This window comes from Oncorhynchus mykiss, chromosome 28, assembly GCF_013265735.2.
Source record: "Oncorhynchus mykiss isolate Arlee chromosome 28, USDA_OmykA_1.1, whole genome shotgun sequence".
Taxonomy (NCBI): Eukaryota; Metazoa; Chordata; class Actinopteri; order Salmoniformes; family Salmonidae; genus Oncorhynchus; species Oncorhynchus mykiss.
The window spans coordinates 14365068-14386113 of record NC_048592.1 but is presented as its reverse complement, the minus strand read 5'-3'; the positions used below and the strand labels follow the sequence as shown (position 1 = coordinate 14386113).

General features: G+C 41.0%; 1 protein-coding gene across 1 annotated transcript in view; it reads right to left on the bottom strand.

Annotated features, from left to right (window-relative positions):
- The window catches only part of klhl14 (kelch-like family member 14), a 43653-nt gene that overhangs the window by 10984 nt on the left and 11623 nt on the right, over nucleotides 1–21046 (bottom strand). Inside the window, exons 4-5 of the mRNA XM_021589256.2 lie at nucleotides 353–442; nucleotides 100–178 (exon numbers count right to left, since the gene is read on the bottom strand). Coding sequence (XP_021444931.1) covers nucleotides 100–178; nucleotides 353–442 — 169 coding nt within the window. The remainder of the gene's footprint in view (nucleotides 1–99; nucleotides 179–352; nucleotides 443–21046) is intronic.

Sequence of the window (21046 nt, the reverse complement as noted above, 5' to 3'; positions counted from 1 at the left end):
CACACAGACACCGTAATCATTCAGTGTTAATAATCAGTGCAATAATGAACACATCTATTGTATTGCATTACTGTGTCAATCTTGTTCACATTCACTTACCTTTCCTGCATAGGGGGAAGTTGTATCCAACTGTTGAATCGTGGATCATAACGGCTGACATGATTGGTGCTGTGCTTTCCTGCAAAATACACGACATAATCAAGATCCATAAATAGTTAATATGGCCACACTTATCTAATCAAACAATGTTGATGGGAAATAAAGTGCAAATTATGAATATAAATACTAAACACATATATAGATTAATTTGTATTACTACTGGTATTAGTAGTAGTATCAGTAGTGATGTTACCATTGGGGTTCCACTGGTCCTCTCCACCCAGAAGTAGTATGAAGTTTTCCACCTCCACCACACAGTGATGGGCACTGTTGTAAGGCATTACTGGAAGACACAACACAACATAGTGGAGGATGTCAGAAACGGGTTATAAAAGGACACAGAATGGTGCAGGACATACAGTTGAAGTCAGAAGTTAACATATACCTTAGCCAAATACATTTAAACTCTGTTTTTCACAATTCCTGACATTTAATCCCCCCAAAATGATCTGTCTTAGGAAAGTTAGGATCACCACTTTATTTTAAGAATGTGAAATGTCAGACAAATAGTAGAGTGATTTATTTCAGCTTTTATTTCTTTCATCACATTCCCAGTGGATCAGAAGTTTACATACACTCAATTAGTATTTGGTAGCATTGCCTTTAAATTGTTTAACTTAGGTCAAACGTTTCAGGTAGCCTTCCACAAGTTTCCCACAATAAGTTGTGTGAATTTTGGCCCATTCCTCCTGACAGAGCTGATGTAACTGAGTCAGGTTTGTAGGCCTCCTTGTTCGTACACGCTTTTTCAGTTCTGCCCACAAATTGTCTATAGGATTGAGGTCAGGGCTTTGTGATGGCCATTCGAATACCTTGACTTCGTTGTCCTTAAGCCATTTTGCCACAACTTTGGAAGTATGCTTGAGGTCATTGTCCATTTAGAAGACCCATTTGCGACCAAGCTTTAACTTCCTGACTGATGTCTTGAGATGTTGCTTCAATATAGCCACATCATTTTCCTACCTCATGATGCCATCTATTTTGTGAAGTGCACCAGTCACATCTGCAGCAAAGCACCCCCACAACATGATGCTGTGCTTCACGGTTGGGATTGTGTTCGTCGGCTTGCAAGCTTCCCCTTTTTCCTCCAAACATAATGATGGTCATCATGGCCGAACAGTTCTATTTTTGTTTCATCAGACCAGAGGACATTTCTCCAAAAAGTACAATCTTTTTCCCAATGTGCCGTAGTATGGCTTTTTTATGGCGGTTCTGGAGCAGTGGCTTCTTCCTTGCTGAGCGACCTTTCAGGTTAAGTCGATATAGGACTTGTTTTACTGTGGATATAGATACTTTTGCACCGGTTTCCTCCAGCATCTTCACAAGGTCCTTTGCTGTTGTTCTGGGATTGATTTGCACTTTTCGTACCAAAGTACGTTCATCTCCAGGAGACAGAACGTGTCTCCTTCCTGAGCGGTATGACAGCTGCGTGGTCCCATGGTGTTTATACTTGCGTACTATTGTTTGTACAGATGAACGTGGTACCTTCAGGTGTTTGGAAATTGCTCCCAAGTATGTACCAGACTTGTGGAGGTCTACAATTTTTTTTCTGAGGTCTTGGCTGATTTCTTTTGATTTTCCCATCATGTCAAGCAAAGAGGCACTGGGTTTGAAGGTAGGCCTTGAAATACATCCACAGGTACACCTCCAATTGACCCAAATGATGTCAATTAGCCTATGACATAATTTTTCTGGAATTTCCCAAGCTGTTTAAAGGCACAGTCAACTTAGTGTATGTAAACTTCTGACCCACTGGAATTGTGATACAGTGAATTATAAGTGAAATAATCTGTCTGTAAGCAAATGTTGAAAAAATTACTTGTGTAATGCACAAAGTAGATGTCCTAACCAACTTGACAAAACTATAGTTCGTTAACAAGAATTTTGTGGAGTGGTTGAAAAACGAGTTTTAATAACTCCAACCTCAGTGTATATAAACTTCTGACTTCAACTGTAAGTCAGAAACGTAATAAGAAAACCTGGGATAATTGATAAATCATATGTTCGTAAACTGAGCATGCTCTTGCAGTTTAAATGCTAGAAATCCATCAAATATGAACATTAGCACAAAATCAACCAAAAGATTCAAAACAATTAATTGTTGTAACTTATTCAGACATTGGTGTGTTGGGGTTCTTATGAAAAGTCAACTGACATAGAATCTTGAAGCGTTGAGTGTTGCTGGTCTCTGCTGGTCATCTATGAACATCTGAACGTCTTGAAACGCCACATGTACTCTTAAATCTCTGTCTGGTACAGCCAGAAGAGGACTGTCCAACCCCTCAGAGACCGGTTCTGCTCTAGGTTTCTTCCTCTCTAGGTTTCTTCTCTGTAGGTGTCTTCCTAGATTCTTGCTAGCTTCTCTCGGACTGTTTCTCATTTTAATTTGTATCACCTTTCGCATGGACTATTAAAGTAACTGTTCAGTTAAAATCTTGTTTTTAAAATATAATATTATTTGAATTTATACCCAAATACAGTTGTTGACTAATCCTATACTCGTATTTGAGGCCAAAGCATACATTTGAGAAAAACCCTTAAAAAAACCACCTCAAACTTGTATCTCAACAGATCGTTTAAAAAATGCTTGCTATTTCCTTATACAGGATGATGTCCTCCTCCTGTGGACAATGAGCTGGCCAATAAGCGGTCTATTCGCGTTAATATTTTTAATGCCCACACCATTCCAACACAGAAAAGCTGCTTTTTAAAATACTTAATTACAATTTTTGGGAAGGAAAACTATTTCACTCATATTGTAATTAACTAAAGTCAGCAGTCAACTGAAATGTGTGTTCCGCATTTAACCCAACCCCTCTGAATCAAAAAGGTGCAAGGAGCTGCCTTAATTGACATCCATGTCTTCAGCACCCGGGGAACAGTGGGTTAATTGCCTTGCTCAGGGGTAGAACAGGGGTAGATTTTTTATCTTGGCAGCGAAGGGATTTGATCCAGAAACTTTTCAGCTACTGGCCCAATGCTCTAACCACTAGGCTACCTGCCACCCTGTCATAAGTCATAGAAATATAGAAACTCTGCAGATCCTTTTAGCGTTTCTGTGGGGATTGTCGATTTTTACTGCTGTAGGCTGCTGTTTGAGTTTAGCCCAATGAGTTTTAGGATACAAAATCTGACTATTCCACATTGAACCAGCCCCCTCTGTCAAACGCAAGTTTGCTCCATTTAACACATAATCCCTCGATAACAAAAACCTAATTATCAATGTCATCACAGAAAATGCAATCGTTGTCTGAATGAAACCTTTGTACTAAACCCAAAGAATTTCTGTCTCTCAACATTTCTGCCTCTCCTGGCTACGTCTACACAGGGAAACATCGCTCCACAGGCCCTGCTGTTCTCCACCGATCAGACCTACATATGTCATTAACACAGGTACAGAATCTGACCTTATTTGAATGCCTAGCGCTCAAAATATAATGCTAAAATATAAAAAAAATATAAAGGCCTGCCAAATCCTCCCCTGTCTTCGTCGCTGAATGATCTAAGGTATTAACATCTTCCTGCTCCACATGCCCTGCCACAGTGCTGCTTGGGGACTTAAAGGTGTTTTATATATACATTACCAGTCAAAAGTTTGGACACCTACTCATTCAAGTTTTTATTTTATTTTTTACATTGTAGAATAATAGTGAAGATGGCATCAAAACTATGAAATAACACTTATGGAAACATGTAACAACCCAACAAATTGTGAAACAAACTCATCCCAAACCATCTCAATTGGGTTGAGGTCGGGTGATTGTGGAGGCCAGGTCATCTGATGCAGCGCTTCATCACTCTCCTTCTTGGTCAAATAGCCCTTACACAGCCTGGAGGTGTGTTTTGGATCATTGTCCTGTTGAAAAACAAATGATAGTCCCACTAAGCGCAAATGATGGTATGATTGGATGGCGTATCGCTGCAGAATGCAGTGGTAGCCATGCTGCTTAAGTGTGCCTTGATTTCTAAATAAATCCCTAAAAGTGTAACCAGCAAAAGCACACCCACACAATCACACCTCCTCCTCCATGCTTCACAGTGGGAACCACACATGCGGAGATCATCCGTTCACCTACTCTGCGTCTCACAAAGACACGGCGGATAGAACCAACAATATCAAATTTGGACTCATCAGACCAAAGGACAGATTTCCACTGGTCTAATGTCCATTGCTCATGTTTCTTGGCCCAAGCAAGTCTCTTCTTATAATTGGTGTCCTTTCGTAGTGGTTGCTTTACAGCAATTCAACCATGAAGGCATGATTCACGCAGTCTTCTCTGAACAGTTGATGTTGAGATGTGTCTGTTACTTGAACTTTGTGAAGCATTTATTTGAGCTGCAATCTGAGGTGCAGTTAATTGCCCATTTCTGAGACTGGTAACTCTAATGAACTTATCCTCTGCAGCAGAGGTAGCTCTGGGTCTTCCTTTCCGGTGGTGGTCCTCAAGAGAGCCAGTTTCATCATGGCGCTCGAAGGCTTTTGCAACTGCACTTTTGTAACGGCTCTCGTCAAAAGGAGTGGACCAAAGCGCAAAGTGTGGAAAGTGTTCATGATTTTTATTTTCAAAAAACACTCAAACAAAATAGCAAAAGTGAAAACGAAAGCACACAGTTCTGTCAGGTACAGATACTGAACAGAAAACAAGATTCCACAAAACCCAAAAGGAAAATGACAACTTATATGTGATCCCCAATCAGAGACAACGATAGACAGCTGCCTCTGATTGGGAACCACACACACGGTCAAAAACAAAAAAATTGAAAACATAGACTTTAAAGTTCTTGAAATTTTCCAGATTGAATGACCTTCATTTCTTTAAAGTAATGATGGACTGTCATTTCTCTTTTCTTATTTGAGCTGTTCTTGTCATAATATGGACTTGGTCTTTTACCAAATAGGGCTTTCTTCTGTATACCAACCCCATCTTGTCACAACACAACTGAATGGCTCAAACGCATTAAGAAGGAAAGAAATTCCACAATTGAACTTTTAACACGGCACACTTGTTAATGGAAATTCATTCCAGGTGACTACCTCATAAATCTGGTTGAGAGAATGCCAAGAGTGTGCAAAGTTGTCATCAAGCCAAAGGGTGGCTACTTTGAAGAATTTCAAATATAAAATATTTTTTGAGTGTGTCCAAACTTTTGACTGGTACTGTATATCCACATTATGAGATTGGAATAATACTGTGAAATTGTGAAAATTATGATGCTCTTTTATTGTAAGTGCTGTTTGAATTTTCAGCTTGTTTTGGTGGGAAGTAGTCTTGGTGGGAAGTAGTTTTGGCCACAAGGTGGTAAATTAGACCAATTAGAAAGACAGTTCCAAACCTCTCTGCCAATAACAGCTCGTTTTCAGTTATCCCCTCCCCACTCAAGCCCCTAACACCCAGACAGTCCTAGCAAAATTCTTTCTTGAGAAATTGCTCTTTGCTAAGAAGTTTCTTTTTGACCATTTTAATTGAAAACAATCACAGTAAGGTAAATGCTACCCAGAAATGATTTGATTTTTTGATTAAAACGTCTGCATTGGACCTTTAAAGTGGAACTGGCAGCATTTGAACTACTTTGTAGATATGAAACAGACAATCATAATATCAGTCAAAAATATCAATTTCCTAGTTCATGCTTCTAAACCAACTTTATAAGATGTTTTAAAAATAGGTTCTATTTGACTCAAAATTCCATGATGTACAGTAAGGCATTCTTGGCAGAATATATGGATGCAGTTCAATGCATGATTAATATAATTCATGAATACAGTATATTTCTTTGTAGTCCCAAAAATATTGCTATCCGTTTGCAAATCACAGCTGACCTTGTACATTGTTTGCTGCCTCCACCCATTCGGGATGCACTGTTCAAATTTAAATGACGCAATATTTTGAGAAAAAACGGACTACTGTACCTACAGCTGGGAATGTCAATGCAATCAATATAGCAAGGGCATTGATCAAAAGTCAGTCATAACGTGGCTAATAGGCTAGGACACACAAGGGAGTATAAATTACTCTGTGCTTTTATTAATCAGTTCTGTTTTTACCCCCCCTCGAAGGAGTATTTTAGACCTGGAGCGGATGCTTTTTTACTTCCTGTGGGGAGGCAAGTGGGAGAGGCTGAGGAGGGAGGTGGTCAAGAGGCCCAGGTCCAAGGGGGGGAAAGGCTTGCCTGACCTCTACTTGTTCCTGGGCAGCCGCTACACAGCTTTACATCTGACTCTTGCCACCTCCCCGGTCAACAACAAGACCCAGGCCCTCGCACGGTTCTGGCTGGGATCTTACCTCAGGACTCTGAGGCTGATCCCAGTCGACCTGCGAGCCCCAGTCTCTTTCCTGCTACCCCCGCACTACGTCCAGCTCCAGAAGTTTTTAAGACATTTTAAACTGGAAAAAGAAACAGTCACGGTCTTAACAAAACACTGCTCTCTTTTCTCTCTTGTGCAGGATCGGGAACCAGTGTGTCCAGTGCGCGGGCTCGCTATAGGTGAGCCCACAACGGTTTGGCGCAACGTGGCCCATCCTGCTCTCCTGAATCGGCATCGGGACCTGTCCTGGATGGTCGCCCACGAGATCCTCCCGGTCAGGGCCGTTATGCACTCACGGGGCATTGCGAGGACATCCGCGTGCCCCCGACCAGGCTGCGGCCAAGAAGAGTCGGTGAGGCACATGCTCTGGGAATGCAGAGCCGCCAGGGACCTGTGGAAGGAAGCAGGCCCCCTGATCACCTCGTGTCTGCCAGCAGGGGAGGACCTAACACCTCAGCTCGTGCTGTATGGGGTGGGCCGAAGGCCCATTCCATCGAAGGCCTTCACCAAGCTCTGGCCCACCCTCACGTGCCTGAAGGAAGCACTGTGGTCCTCCCGTAACCTGCTGGTAGCAAAAAACGTAGAGACCACCCCCCAGGCAGTGGCCATGGTAGCCACGGAAGCCCTGGGGTGGTACGGAAGGAAGGGGGCCTCGACCCCAGGCGAAGGGTCCCCCACAACACCCTAGGTCCCTGCGGCCACGGCCTGACAGCGCTGCGGCGCCTAGGGCGATGCGCCTAGGGGAGGGATCTCCTCTGGGCCCCGAAGGATGGGACGATGATCTATTCAGAAGAGCAGGATGAGGTGAGCTTGATAAAGGACACACCCCGCTCCTGTACAAGGGACCGAAGACAGCCTTTTAACAAAGTGACTTTTTAGCATGTTTTTCATGTCTTAAAAATGTTTTACCTTTGTTAGATCATTAGTACACATTTTAAATGGCTTTTACAGATTTTATGTTTTTACAAGGAAAGTACTTTTATTCATGGTTGTTTTCATTGGTTTTAACAACATGTACTTTTTAACAAATTTAAATGTAACTTTCAAATGCTGTGTTTTATGCTTTGTTGCCGTTTTTATGTGTATCAATGATGTAAAAAATGTATGAGCTGTTTTTAAAGGAAATGTGTCAATAAAACTTTTCCAAAAGAAAAAATAAATGACTCAACAGTTGTCATCTACTTTATTAAATTAAAGCCTGATGCACCAGTGAATTCAACTTCCATTGCGTTGCTTTTGTGTGTCCCGTTTACAGCGCGCAGCGGTGGGAAAGTGTACAGACACATGCCAGAGTCCTAGCTAGGCTACCAAACTGTTGCAGTCTGGCTTTGGTTTTTAAAGCTTGACAATGAATAACCAAAAAACAAAACCTTGAACAAAGCACCATGCAAAGGAGAAACATGTAGGTATATTACAGCAACATTTGAGCAGGTAGCCTAGGCTGGCAACCACTCGTGGAAAAAGTATCCAAATGTCAAACTTGAGTAAAGGTAACGCTGCCTTAATAATAGAAAACGACTCAAGTAAAAGTCACCCAGTAAAATACTACTTGAGTAAAAATCTAAAAGGATTTGGTTTTAAATATACTTAAGTCTCAAAAGTAAATAGAATTGCTTTAATATAAAGTAAAAGTATGAATCTTTCCAATTCCTTCTATTAAGTCAACCAAACGGCACAATTTCCATTTTTTAAATTTCATTTACGAATAGCCAGAGACACACTCCAACACTTAGACATAATTTACAAATGAAGCATTTGTGCTTAGTGAGTCCACCAGATCAGAGGCAGTAGGGATGACCAGGGATGTTCTCTTGATTAGTGTGTGAATTGGACAATTTCCCTGTCAAAATGTAACTTTTCAGTGTCAGGAAAAATGTATAAAGTAAAAAGTACGTTATTTTCTTTAGGAATGTAGTGAAGTAAAAGTAAAAGTAAAGTACAGATACCAAAAAAATGACTTAAGTAGTACTTTAAAGTATTTTTAATTAAGTACTTTATACCACTGCTGGCTACTCAACAACAATACATTTTGAGTGCACCATACAGCAATGCTGCATTCAACCACACCTGTGATCCATGCAGTGCAAAACAAATAAAACATGTTTTAAGTTTAAATGTTACAACAACCCACAGTATAGCTCAGTTTTTGTTATTTTTGATTAGGGTTGCATTATATTATGCACATCTCAAGCATAGCAGCAAAGGCTGGACAAATATTATTTATCTCTTCTTTTGATTTAATATGTAAAATGCTATATATATACAGTTGAAGTCGGAAGTTTATATACACTTAGGTTGGAGTAATTAAAACTTGTTTTTCAACCACTCCACAAATTGCTTGTTAACAAACTATAGTTTTGGCAAGTCGGTTAGGACTCCTACTTTGTGCACGACACAAGCAATTTTTCCAACAATTATTTACAGACAGATTATTTCACTTAAAATTCACTATCACAATTCCAGTGGTCAGATGTTTACATACACTTAGTTGACTGTGCCTTTAAACAGCTTGGAAAATTCCAGAAAATTATTTTATGGCTTCAGAAGCTTCTGATAGGCTAATTGGCATCATTTGAGACAATTGGAGGTGTACCTGTGGATGTATTTCAAGGCCTACCTTCAAACAGAGGGCCTCTTTGCTTGACATCATGGGAAAATCAAAAGAAATCAGCCAAGACCTCAGAAAAAAAATTGGAGACCTCCACAAGTCTGGTTCACCCTTGGGAGCAATTTCCAAATGACTGAAGGTACCACGTTAATCTGTACAAACAATAGTACGCAAGTAAGGTAAAATGGATATATTACAATCTCCTCATCCAAACGGCTTACTCATTTACCTAGCTCTTATCAATTAACCTAGCTCTTATCAATTAAAAAGTTACATTGCATGAAGAATGGTGTTATTTCTATCTGAAAAAGAAGAAAGTAGATGTTGTTCCACTTGGAACCGACAAGTTACTTGACCTTATTCATCATTTCATTGTGCGTAAAGGCGGTTGAATTATATGGGAATTGAGTCAAGATCAGAATACCTCCGCCGCACCTTCAGTTCTTTGATCTCTACCCCAAACGAATAGCGGGTGAATAGCATGCTGTTCTCATGTTTAAGTTCAAGGTCAGAATATGTGTAGAGAGAAAAGTGCATAAAAATCTAATTATGTTCCATTTATGCGCACTTAGCTCGGGTCGGAATCAGGTCCTTTGCTTTTAGTATTGCCATGTTTATATTTGCTATTTTATGTTTTACTCTGTAAGTGTCCTTGTATATCTTGAAAGGTGCAAATAAAATGTATTATTATTATTATTACTAGGTTCCTGACTTCTAGGGAGTTTTTCCTAGCCATTGTGCTTCTGCTTTTGCCTCCGCATTGCTTGTTCATTTGGGGGTTTAGGCTGGGTATCTGTAAAGCACGTTGTGACAACTGCTGATGTAAAAAGGGCTTTTAAAAATACATTTCATTGATTGTTGTTTTATATTTGACAACACTCGGCAGCTCACAGGGCCAAAAAAACTCCCTGCCTGTACACTGTCTATATGTTAAAGTTGTCCTCCTATCCCTCTCATGTTCTCCTTTCCATCTTCCCCTGCTAAAGTGACCCCCGTTGAGATGGAGAGAAATGGTCTTAGGTGACAGTCATAATGAACAGGATCATGTTCACTCAATAAATCTAGGGGCCCGTGCCGTGCTTTTGAGCGTAAGTCAGTGAAATGGTAAGGCCACCTGTCTGTCTCCATCCGTCATTTCCACTGTCACCTCCCGCTAGTCTGATGGATCACAGTTGCTGTAAAATTAGACAGCCTTGAATCTAATTTATTTTCTTCACTCCTCAGCTGCAATCTCAATCGCTGTGGCTAGCTGACATGTGAAAGTCTTCCATTCATTGAGGGGAGTCTAGCTCAGACAGATAGGGACTGACTAACACAGCATTATCTTCTCTGTGTGTGTAATGTGTGTGTGTAACGTGTGTGTGTGTGTGTGTGTGTGTGTGTGTGTGTGTGTGTGTGTGTGTGTGTGTGTGTGTGTGTGTGTGTAACGTGTGTGTGTGTGTGTAACGTGTGTGTGTGTGTGTGTAACGTGTGTGTGTGTGTGTAACGTGTGTGTGTGTAACGTGTGTGTGTGTAACGTGTGTGTGTGTGTGTGTGTAACGTGTGTGTGTGTGTAACGTGTGTGTGTGTGTGTGTGTGTGTGGCTGACACGCGGAGGTCTTCCATTGAGCCTCAGACAGATAGGGGAACTAACACAGCTTTATCTTGAATGAGGAAAGGGGATTATAGTCCCTGACTTCAGTGCATCACAATGGAAGGAGCATGTAGGTGTCAGATTTCCTTAAATGCCTTAATATTTAACATTCAGTTGATGTTTAAAGATTTGAACGAGTGGTTATTTTAGTTAAATCAAATGTTATTGATCGCGTACACTGCTGAGTAGGTGTTATGGCGGGTGCAGCGAAATGCTTATGTTCCTAGTTCCTATCAATCAATGCAGTAAATGTCAACAAGCACACAATAATCCAACATTTTACAGCAGAAGATATATAAATAGTACGTTAACATAATTCAAGTGGCTAGTGTTCAATGACTATGAACATAGGGCAGAAGTCCCTAAGGTGCAGGGTACAGTGCCCGGTGCTATCTGGCTAGTGACAGTGACTGAGGGGCAGAGTAGGGTACTTGGCAGAGAGCAGGGTATTGAGCAGAGGTCATCTAGTGGTGGCTGTTAATCAGTCTGATGGCCTGGATATAGAAGCTGTTTCTCTGTCTCTGGTTTCGGAAATGTCATAATTCCACTGTCCCGCAGCCCATGCAGGAAATTCATAAGCGTAATCTCGCTCGGGAAAAAAGCACCTACACATTATTTTTTCCTTATTACTATTTGGTTCGCAAAAGTTGGGGGTTGTATAAACCTACCTGTATGCCTCTACGGCCTGTGCAAGCATGTATCATTTTACAAACGCGATCTCTCCCATGCCAGCAGGCTAGCTAGCTAATAATTCACCACGGAAACCGGAAACCATTAGAATTCCATTCATTCATTAACCAGTGCAGTGCGGCCTATGTAGGCCTATTGTAGGCCTTCAAGATTGTTTTGGTCACGCGGTCTGGGATATGTTCTGGGTAGCTTCCGAGAATAATATTGATAATGGTGACTGAGTTTATCAGGAAATGTATAGGAAATCTACCCACTGTGACTATTAAAACCTACCCTAACCAGAAACCGTGGATAGATGGCAGCATTGGCACAACACTGAAAGTGCGAAACACCGCATTTACTATGGCAAGGTGACTGGGAATATGGCAGAATACAAACAGTCTAGTTATTCCTCCGCAAGGCAATCAAACAGGCAAAACGTCAGTATAGAGACAAAGTGGAGTCGCAAATCAACGGCTCAGACACAAGACGTATGTGGCAGGGTCCACAGACAATCAAGGACTACAAAATGAAAACCAGCCATGTCACGGACAATTTTCCCGCTTTGAGGATAACACCGTGCCACCGACGCCGCCCGCTACCAAGAACAGTGGGCTCTCATTCTCCATGGCCGATAAATTAGTCATAACTGAGTCAGATTTGTAGGCCTCCTTGCTCGCACACGCTTTTTCAGTTCTGCCCACACATTTTCTATAGGATTGAGGTCAGGGCTTTGTGATGGCCACTCCAATACCTTGACTTTGTTGTCCTTAAGCCATATTGCCACAACTTTGGTAGTATGCTTGGGGTCATTGACAATTTGGAAGACCCATTTGCGACCAAGCTTTAACTTCCTGACTCATGTCTTGCTTCAATATATCTTCAATATATCTTGAGATGTTGCTTCAATATATCCACATAATTTTCCTACCTCATAATGCCATCTATTTTGTGAAGTGCACCAGTCCGGTTTTGGAGCAGTGTCTTTTTCCTTGCTGAGCGGCTTTTCAGGTTTTGTCGATATAGGACTCGTTTTACTGTGGATATAGATACTTTTGGACCTGTTTTCTCCAGCATCTTCACAAGGTCATTTGCTGTTGGTCCCATGGTGTTTATGCTTGCGTACTATTGTTTGTACAGATGAATGTGGTACCTTCAGGCATTTGGAAATTGCTCCCAAGGATGAATCTGACTTGTGGAGGTCTAAAAAAAAGAATTCTGAGGTCTTGGCTGATTTCTTTTGATTTTCCCATGATGTCAAGCAAAGAGGCACTGAGTTTGAAGGTAGGCCTTGAAATACATCCACAAGTACACCTCCAATTGACTCAAATTATGTAAACTTCCGACTCAACTGTATGTGTATACTGTATCCTATACTATTCTACTGTGTCTTATTCTATGCCGATCTGATATTGCTGGTCCATATATTTTTATATTCTTAATTCCATTCCTTTACTTAGATTTGTGTGTATTTGGGTATCCAGGTCCTTGCAAAAGTAGTCATCCCCCTTAGCGTTTTTGAATTTTGTTGCAATACAACCTGTAATTTATTTGGATTTCATGTAGTGGACGTACACAAAATAGTCCCCAATTTTTTTAAATAAAAAGTTAATACAAAACTTAAAAGTGGTGCGTGCATATGTATTCACCCCCTTTGCTATGAAGCCCTTAAATAAGATCTAGTGCAACCAATTACCTTCAGAAGTAACATAATTAGTTAAATAAAGTCCACCTGTTTGCAATCTAAGTGTCACATGATTTGTCACATGATCTCAGTATATATACACATGTTCTGAAAGGCCCCAGAGTCTGCAACACCACTAAGCAAGGGGCACCACCAAGCATGCGGCACCATGAAGACCAAGGAGCTCTCCATACAGGTCAGGGACAAAGTTGTGGAGAACTACAGATCAGGGTTGGGTTATAACAAAACACCCAAAACTTTGAACATCCCACAGAGCACCATTAAATCCATTATTAAAAAAATGGAAAGAATATGGCACCACAACAAACCTGCCAAGAGAGGGCCACTCACCAAACCTCCAGGCAAGGAGGGCATTAATCAGAGAGGCAACAAAGAGACCAAAGATAACCCTGAAGGAGTTGCAAAGCTCCACAGCGGTGATTGGAGTATCAGAGCTAGGTTTTACGGAAGAGTGACCAGAAAAAAAGCCATTGCATAAAGAAAGAAATAAACAAACATGTTTGGTGTTCGCCATAAGGCATGTGGGAGACTCCCCAAACATATGGAAGAAGGCACTCTGGTCAGATGAGACTAAAATTTAGCTTTTCGGCCATCCAGGAAAATGCTATGTCTGGATCAAACCCAACACCTCTCATCACCCCGAGAACAGCATCCCCACAGTGAAGCATGGTGGTGGCAGCATCATGCTGTGGGATGTTTTTAATAAGCAGGGACTTGGAAACTGGTGTGAAGGAATGATACATGTGATGGATGGCGCTAAATACAGGGAAATTCTTGAGAGAAACCTGTTTCAGTCTTCCAGAGGTTTGAGACTGGGACGGAGGTTCACCTACCAGCAGGACAATGACCCTAAGCATACTGATAAAGCAGCGCTAGAGTGGTTTAAGGGAAAATGTATTGGAATGACCTAGTCAAAGCCCAGACCTCAATCCAATTGAGAAACTGTGGTATGACTTAAGGATTGCTGTACACCAGCGGAACCCATCCAGCTTATATAGACAGGTGTGTGCCTTTCCAAATCATGTCCAATTAATTGAATTTACCACAGGTGGACTCAAATCAAGTTGTAGAAACCTCTCAAGGATGATCTATGGAAACAGCTCAATTTCGAGACTCATAGCAAAGGGTCTGAATATTTATGTAAATAAGGTATTTCAGGTTTTTTTATACATTTGCAAATATTTCTAAAAACCTGTTTTTGCTTTGTCATTATGGGGTATTGTGTGTAGATTGATGAGGAACAGAATATAGTTCTCCCATGGGCAAAGTATTTAAAAAGGGTTGATGATATGAATTAGTAGATGGATTCTTTTTAAATTACGGTGCAAATAATGATGATCAACGCTTCTTTAAAAATAATAATAATAATTGATCAAGCTTACAAGCCATACAAGACTCTGTTATTATGGTGGGAGATTATAATACGGTTTTAAATACCTCAATGGACCCTAAAGGAAATCACACTACAAACTATTACCCTCATGCACGGAAAGGAAATCACGAATATCATGGATTTATTAGAACAAGTGGATTCAAGGAGGTATACCAGAGGACAATTATTAGTATGTTTTAACCATAAAAAATGATAGATTATCAGATTCTCAACAATAAGTTCTGAAACATGACCCAAGTGATAGAAAAAAATATCCAGTCCATAAAAAAAATTGGAGGCCCCTTACACTTCACTGTTGTGATGCAGAAATTCTAGTAGAAAAATGGATAGCATGTCCCGGATAACATGTCCTAATCAGACAGGTTTTTACATGGATGATACATTTGAGATAATGTAAGACAAGTACTGGAAACGATAGAACACTATGAAAAATATGGGACACCTGGCCTGGTATTCATAGCTGACTTTGAAAATAGTTTTGATAAAGTACGACTGGAATTTATATATAAATGCCTGGAATATTTCAATTTTGGAGAATCTCTTCTTCAATGGATTAAAGTTGTATGTACAGTGCCTTGCGAAAGTATTCGGCCCCCTTGAACTTTGCGACCTTTTGCCACATTTCAGGCTTCAAACATAAAGATATAAAACTGTATTTTTTTGTGAAGAATCAACAACAAGTGGGACACAATCATGAAGTGGAACGACATTTATTGGATATTTCAAACTTTTTTAACAAATCAAAAACTGAAAAATTGGGCGTGCAAAATGATTCAGCCACCTTAAGTTAATACTTTGTAGCGCCACCTTTTGCTGCGATTACAGCTGTAAGTCGCTTGGGGTATGTCTCTATCAGTTTTGCACATCGAGAGACTGACATTTTTTCCCATTCCTCCTTGCAAAACAGCTCGAGCTCAGTGAGGTTGGATGGAGAGCATTTGTGAACAGCAGTTTTCAGTTCTTTCCACAGATTCTCGATTGGATTCAGGTCTGGACTTTGACTTGGCCATTCTAACACCTGGATATGTTTATTTTTGAACCATTCCATTGTAGATTTTGCTTTATGTTTTGGATCATTGTCTTGTTGGAAGACAAATCTCCGTCCCAGTCTCAGGTCTTTTGCAGACTCCATCAGGTTTTCTTCCAGAATGGTCCTGTATTTGGCTCCATCCATCTTCCCATCAATTTTAACCATCTTCCCTGTCCCTGCTGAAGAAAAGCAGGCCCAAACCATGATGCTGCCACCACCATGTTTGTGGGATGGTGTGTTCAGCTGTGTTGCTTTTACGCCAAACATAACGTTTTGCATTGTTGCCAAAAAGTTCAATTTTGGTTTCATCTGACCTGAGGACCTTCTTCCAAATGTTTAGTGTGTCTCCCAGGTGGCTTGTGGCAAACTTTAAACAACACTTTTTATGGATATCTTTGGCTTTCTTCTTGCCACTATTCCATAAAGGCCAGATTTGTGCAATATACGACTGACTGATTGTTGTCCTATGGACAGAGTCTCCCACCTCAGCTGTAGATCTCTGCAGTTCATCCAGAGTGATCATGGGCCTCTTGGCTGCATCTCTGATCAGTCTTCTCCTTGTATGAGCTGAAAGTTTAGAGGGACGGCCAGGTCTTGGTAGATTTGCAGTGGTCTGATACTCCTTCCATTTCAATATTATCGCTTGCACAGTGCTCCTTGGGATGTTTAAAGCTTGGGAAATCTTTTTGTATCCAAATCCGGCTTTAAACTTCTTCACAACAGTATCTCGGACCTGCCTGGTGTGTTCCTTGTTCTTCATGATGCTCTCTGCGCTTTTAACGGACCTCTGAGACTATCACAGTGCAGGTGCATTTATACGGAGACTTGATTACACACAGGTGGATTGTATTTATCATCATTAGTCATTTAGGTCAACATTGGATCATTCAGAGATCCTCACTGAACTTCTGGAGAGAGTTTGCTGCACTGAAAGTAAAGGGGCTGAATAATTTTGCACGCCCAATTTTTCAGTTTTTGATTTGTTAAAAAAGTTTGAAATATCCAATAAATGTCGTTCCACTTCATGATTGTGTCCCACTTGTTGTTGATTCTTCACAAAAAAATACAGTTTTATATCTTTATGTTTGAAGCCTGAAATGTGGCAAAAGGTCGCAAAGTTCAAGGGGGCCGAATACTTTCGCAAGGCACTGTACATTAGCAGATGTTAATGTGAGTGTAGCGAAATGCTTGTGCATCTAGTTCCGACAGTGCAGTAAAATCGAACAAGTAATCTAACAATTCCCCAACAGCTACCTAATACACACAAATCTAAAGGGGTGAATGATAATATGTACATGTAAGTATACGGATGAGCAATGGCTGAGCCGCATAGGCAAGGTGCAATAGATGGTAGAAAATACAAGTGTATACATGTGATATGAATAATGTAAGATATGTAAACATTATTAAACTGGCATTATTTAGAGTGGCATTGTGTGAACAGGCAGTGGCTCGGGTGGTTGATGTCCTTGATTATCTTTTTTGGCCTTCCTGTGACATTGAGTGCTGTAAGTGTCATGGAGGGCAGCACCACCCTCTGGAAAGCCTTGCGGTTGAGGGTGGTGCAGTTGCCGTACCAGGCTGTGATACAGCCCGACAGGATGCTCTCGATTATGCATCTGTAAAAGTTTGTCAGGTTTTTAGGTGACAAGCCAAATTTCTTCAGCCTCCTGAGGTTGAAGAGGCGCTATTGCGCCTTCTTCACCACACTGTCTGTGTGAGTGGACCATTTCAGTTTGTCTGTGATATGTACGCCGAGGAACTTAAAACCTTCCTCCTTCTCCACCGAGGTCCCTTCAATGTGGATAGGGGGGTGCTCCATCTTCTGTTTCCTGAAGTCCACGATCACGTTGAGTGAGAGGTAGTTTTCCTGACACCACACTCCGAGTGCCCTCACATACTCCCTGTAGGCTGTCTCGTCGTTGCTGGTAATCAAGTCCACTACTGTTGTGTCGTCTGCAAAATTGATGATTGAGTTCGAGGCGTGCATAGCCACGCAGTCGTGGATGAACAGGGTGTACAGGAGGGGGCTGAGCACGCACCCTTGTGGGGCCCCAGTGTTGAGGGTCAGCGAAGTGGAGATGTTGTTTCCTGCCTTCGCCACCTGAGGGTGGCCCGTCAGAAAGTCCAGGACCCAATTGCACAGGGCGGGCTTGAGACCCAGGGCCTCCAGCTTGATTATGAGCTTGGAGGGTACTATGGTGTTGAACGCTGACCTGTAGTCAATGAACAGCATTCTTACATAGGTATTCCTTTTGTCCAGATGGGATAGGGCAGTGTACAGTGTGATGGCGATTGCGTCGTCTGTGGACCTGTTGGGGTGATATGCAAACTGAAGTGTGTCTAGGGTGGCCGGTAAGGTGGAGGTGATATGATCCTTGACAAGTCTGTCAAATCACTTCATGATGACAAAAGTGAGTGCTACGGGGAGGTAGTCATTTAGTTGTCTTTGCCTTCTTGGGTACAGAAACAATGATAGCCATCTTTAAGCATGTGGGGACAACAGACTGGGATAGGGAGCGATTGAATTTGTCTGTAAACACACCAGACAGCTGGTCTGCGCATGATCTGACGATGCGGCTGGGCCAGCAGCCTTGCGAGGGTTAACACGTTTAAATGCTTTACTCACGTGAGCCACTGAGAAGGAGTGGGGGAGGCGCAGTCCTTGTTAGCGGGCTGCGACGGTGGCACTGTATTATCCTCAAAGCGGGCAAAGAAGGTGTTTAGTTTGTCTGGAAGCGTGACGTCGGTGTCCGTGACGTGGCTGGTTATCTTTTTGTAGTCCATGATTTCCTGTAGACCATGCAAAATACATCTCGTGTTTGAGCCGTTGAATTGCGACTCCACCTTGTCCCTGTACTGGCATTTGTTAGATTGCCTTGCGGAGGGAATAACTACACTGTTTATATTCAGTCATATTCCCAGACCTCTTTCCATGGTTAAATGCAGTTCAACGCGCTTTAAGTTTCGTGCGAATGCTGCCATCCATCCACGATTTCTGGTTAGGGTAGGAAATGTCTGCTCTAATCAAAATTACAGCCAACTAATTGCAGCATTACGGCAAAAAATGGGAGAGCAAGTGGAAGGGGGAGAAAGTAAGGAACTTTTCTGCATTAAAGACCAAAATTGGTTAAAGAAAATTGTGAATAATAGAAAATTATACCAGTTTATTTTAAGGTTTGACAACTGTGCCATTAGATTGCAAAATAGTTGTGAAGAGATTTTCTTTGTACCGATTCCATGACACATGATTTATGAAAAACGCTTGATTCAAAACCTACATTTTTTCAATTTAAATGATTATACAAAATCCTTGGAACCAATAGAATGTTATATATAGGGGGAATAAACCATCACAGCTCTGCAGATTTTGCTGCGAAGAGACAGAACCATTAGATCATTTGTTTTGGTACTGTCCATACAGTATGTGACTTGATTTTGGTCACAGGTTCAGGAATGGCTAAAGAATTGCAACATTTACCTAACTCTGCAAATAGCACTAATGGGTAATGTGAAAAGTAATAGTCAATCGATCAATAATATAATAATGCTCTTAACCAAAAAAATGTAAGTTACAAACTTGAAAAACTATGAGAATAGAAAGGTCCAGAACTTGTGAAACATCTCAGCACAGTTGGAAAATACATGGAAAACAGAAATCAAAACTGGATGGTGTTCAGAGATAGGTGGGAGGGGTTCAGTTGAAGGGTGGGACAAAAAAACAACAAGATAACTAATGTAAAGAATACTGTGTCCGTAAAATGTACATAGTATGTATAAGCTGGAAGTAGAAGCCTAAATGTTGTTGCCCATTAGTTTACTCCAATTAGGGGAGTAAAATATATAATGAAGAAACATATATATTTTTTAGAACAGTGCATTCGGAAAGTATTCAGACCCCGTCATTTTTACACATTTTGTTATGTTACAGCCTTATTCTAAAATGGATTACATCATTTTCTCCCCTCATCAATCTACACACAATACCCCATAACGTCAAAACAAAAACAGGTTTTTAGAAATTGTTGCTAATTTATTAAAAAATACAAAACAGATACCTTATTTACATAGGTAACCAGACACTTTGCCTGCATTAAGGGGTAAAGGTAATAACATGACTCAAAACAGCGGTTTTACTATCCATAACACACGTTCAAGTTGGCTAATTCATTTGATCAGGGATCATGATGTTGAAAGTTGAATGTTGATATCAAACATTTTTGTCAATGAATTGTTCCCTAACTTAGAACTGGAGCCTAAACAGTAAGACCACTATGGGGCACAAACCCAGCCCCTTAGAATTGGACTTGTCTTAGCTTTACAGTACGCTCTCAGGCTCACTAGAGGGAGTTAGATACCTCGCATTGAAACACGCTTGGTCGGGGTCGACAGAATAACTCAACGGCAACTGGACCAACCAACGTTGCATTACTATTGCCATCTAACGTCACGGATAACGATTTATTTTTGAAGCCATGAGGTGTTAATGCAATGTTGACTCAAGGTACTGTAGAATCAGCCTGTGGACAGACAGTCACTACTTTAAATGAGCCACTGTCTTTGTCTTACTTTCCTCCCCTGCTTCTTCACGGTGCTTTAGGTACACTAGATGGCAAGCAAGTGTTCCTCTAGTTTGTAGAACAGACGAGCTGCAGTGATCTGACGCGACGAGAGGGATCAGATTCTCCTTAAACTGTGTTGATAAAAGTCTTAATCAAACGTTGTCCTGAAAAGTTATGATTGAATGTTAATCATGCTCTATTCCACATCCGGTGTAATAGCAGCTCCATAAGGTGGCGATCGATGTGTTACATTAAGGGGATGATTTTGCAGTTTTGTCCTTCCACTCAGACTCGGACCATTTGAGCGTTAACTTTTAGTTTTGAATAATGGTAATCCCCATTTACCTTTTAGTTGTTTTACACGGTTACACATATCGATGAGTTTTAATGGAAAAAAATGTCAACAGTGAAATATCAATGTTTTTCGAAAACAGGTACATGTATGAAAAAATCTGAGGCAAATGTTAAAATACCATTAATGTAACACCAAATAGAGCAGACGATTAACTTGTTGAGTATTGACAGATAGTAAACAGGTGGGTAATATTTGGGAACACTACAACAATTCTATCTAGCTACAGATGGAATGTGTTAAAATGGCATCATGGAACATGATACTCGCACCAACAGACCAGGACCAGAAATAACTATGGGCACAAAGTGATTGTTGTTTGTGTGTTGTCTGGGGTGGGATTGAGAGCAGTTGTGACAAATGGACTAGAAAGTTGTATTGTATTGTGAGAGAGTATACAGGGTATTTGACAGCATCGGCCAGTGGTTAATACCGATGAATGGAGAGACATTAGTGAGAGATGCTCCCCGCCAGACAAGAGGACAACAACTCAACTGAGAGACAGAAGATGATGATGATGATGATGCAAAGGACAGATAAGGTTTCCCATTAGCACCTGTTTGATCTTTGGAACGTGGCAAGAATATAATGGTGTATCTCAAAGGGTCAACATACTCAACTGAGACTG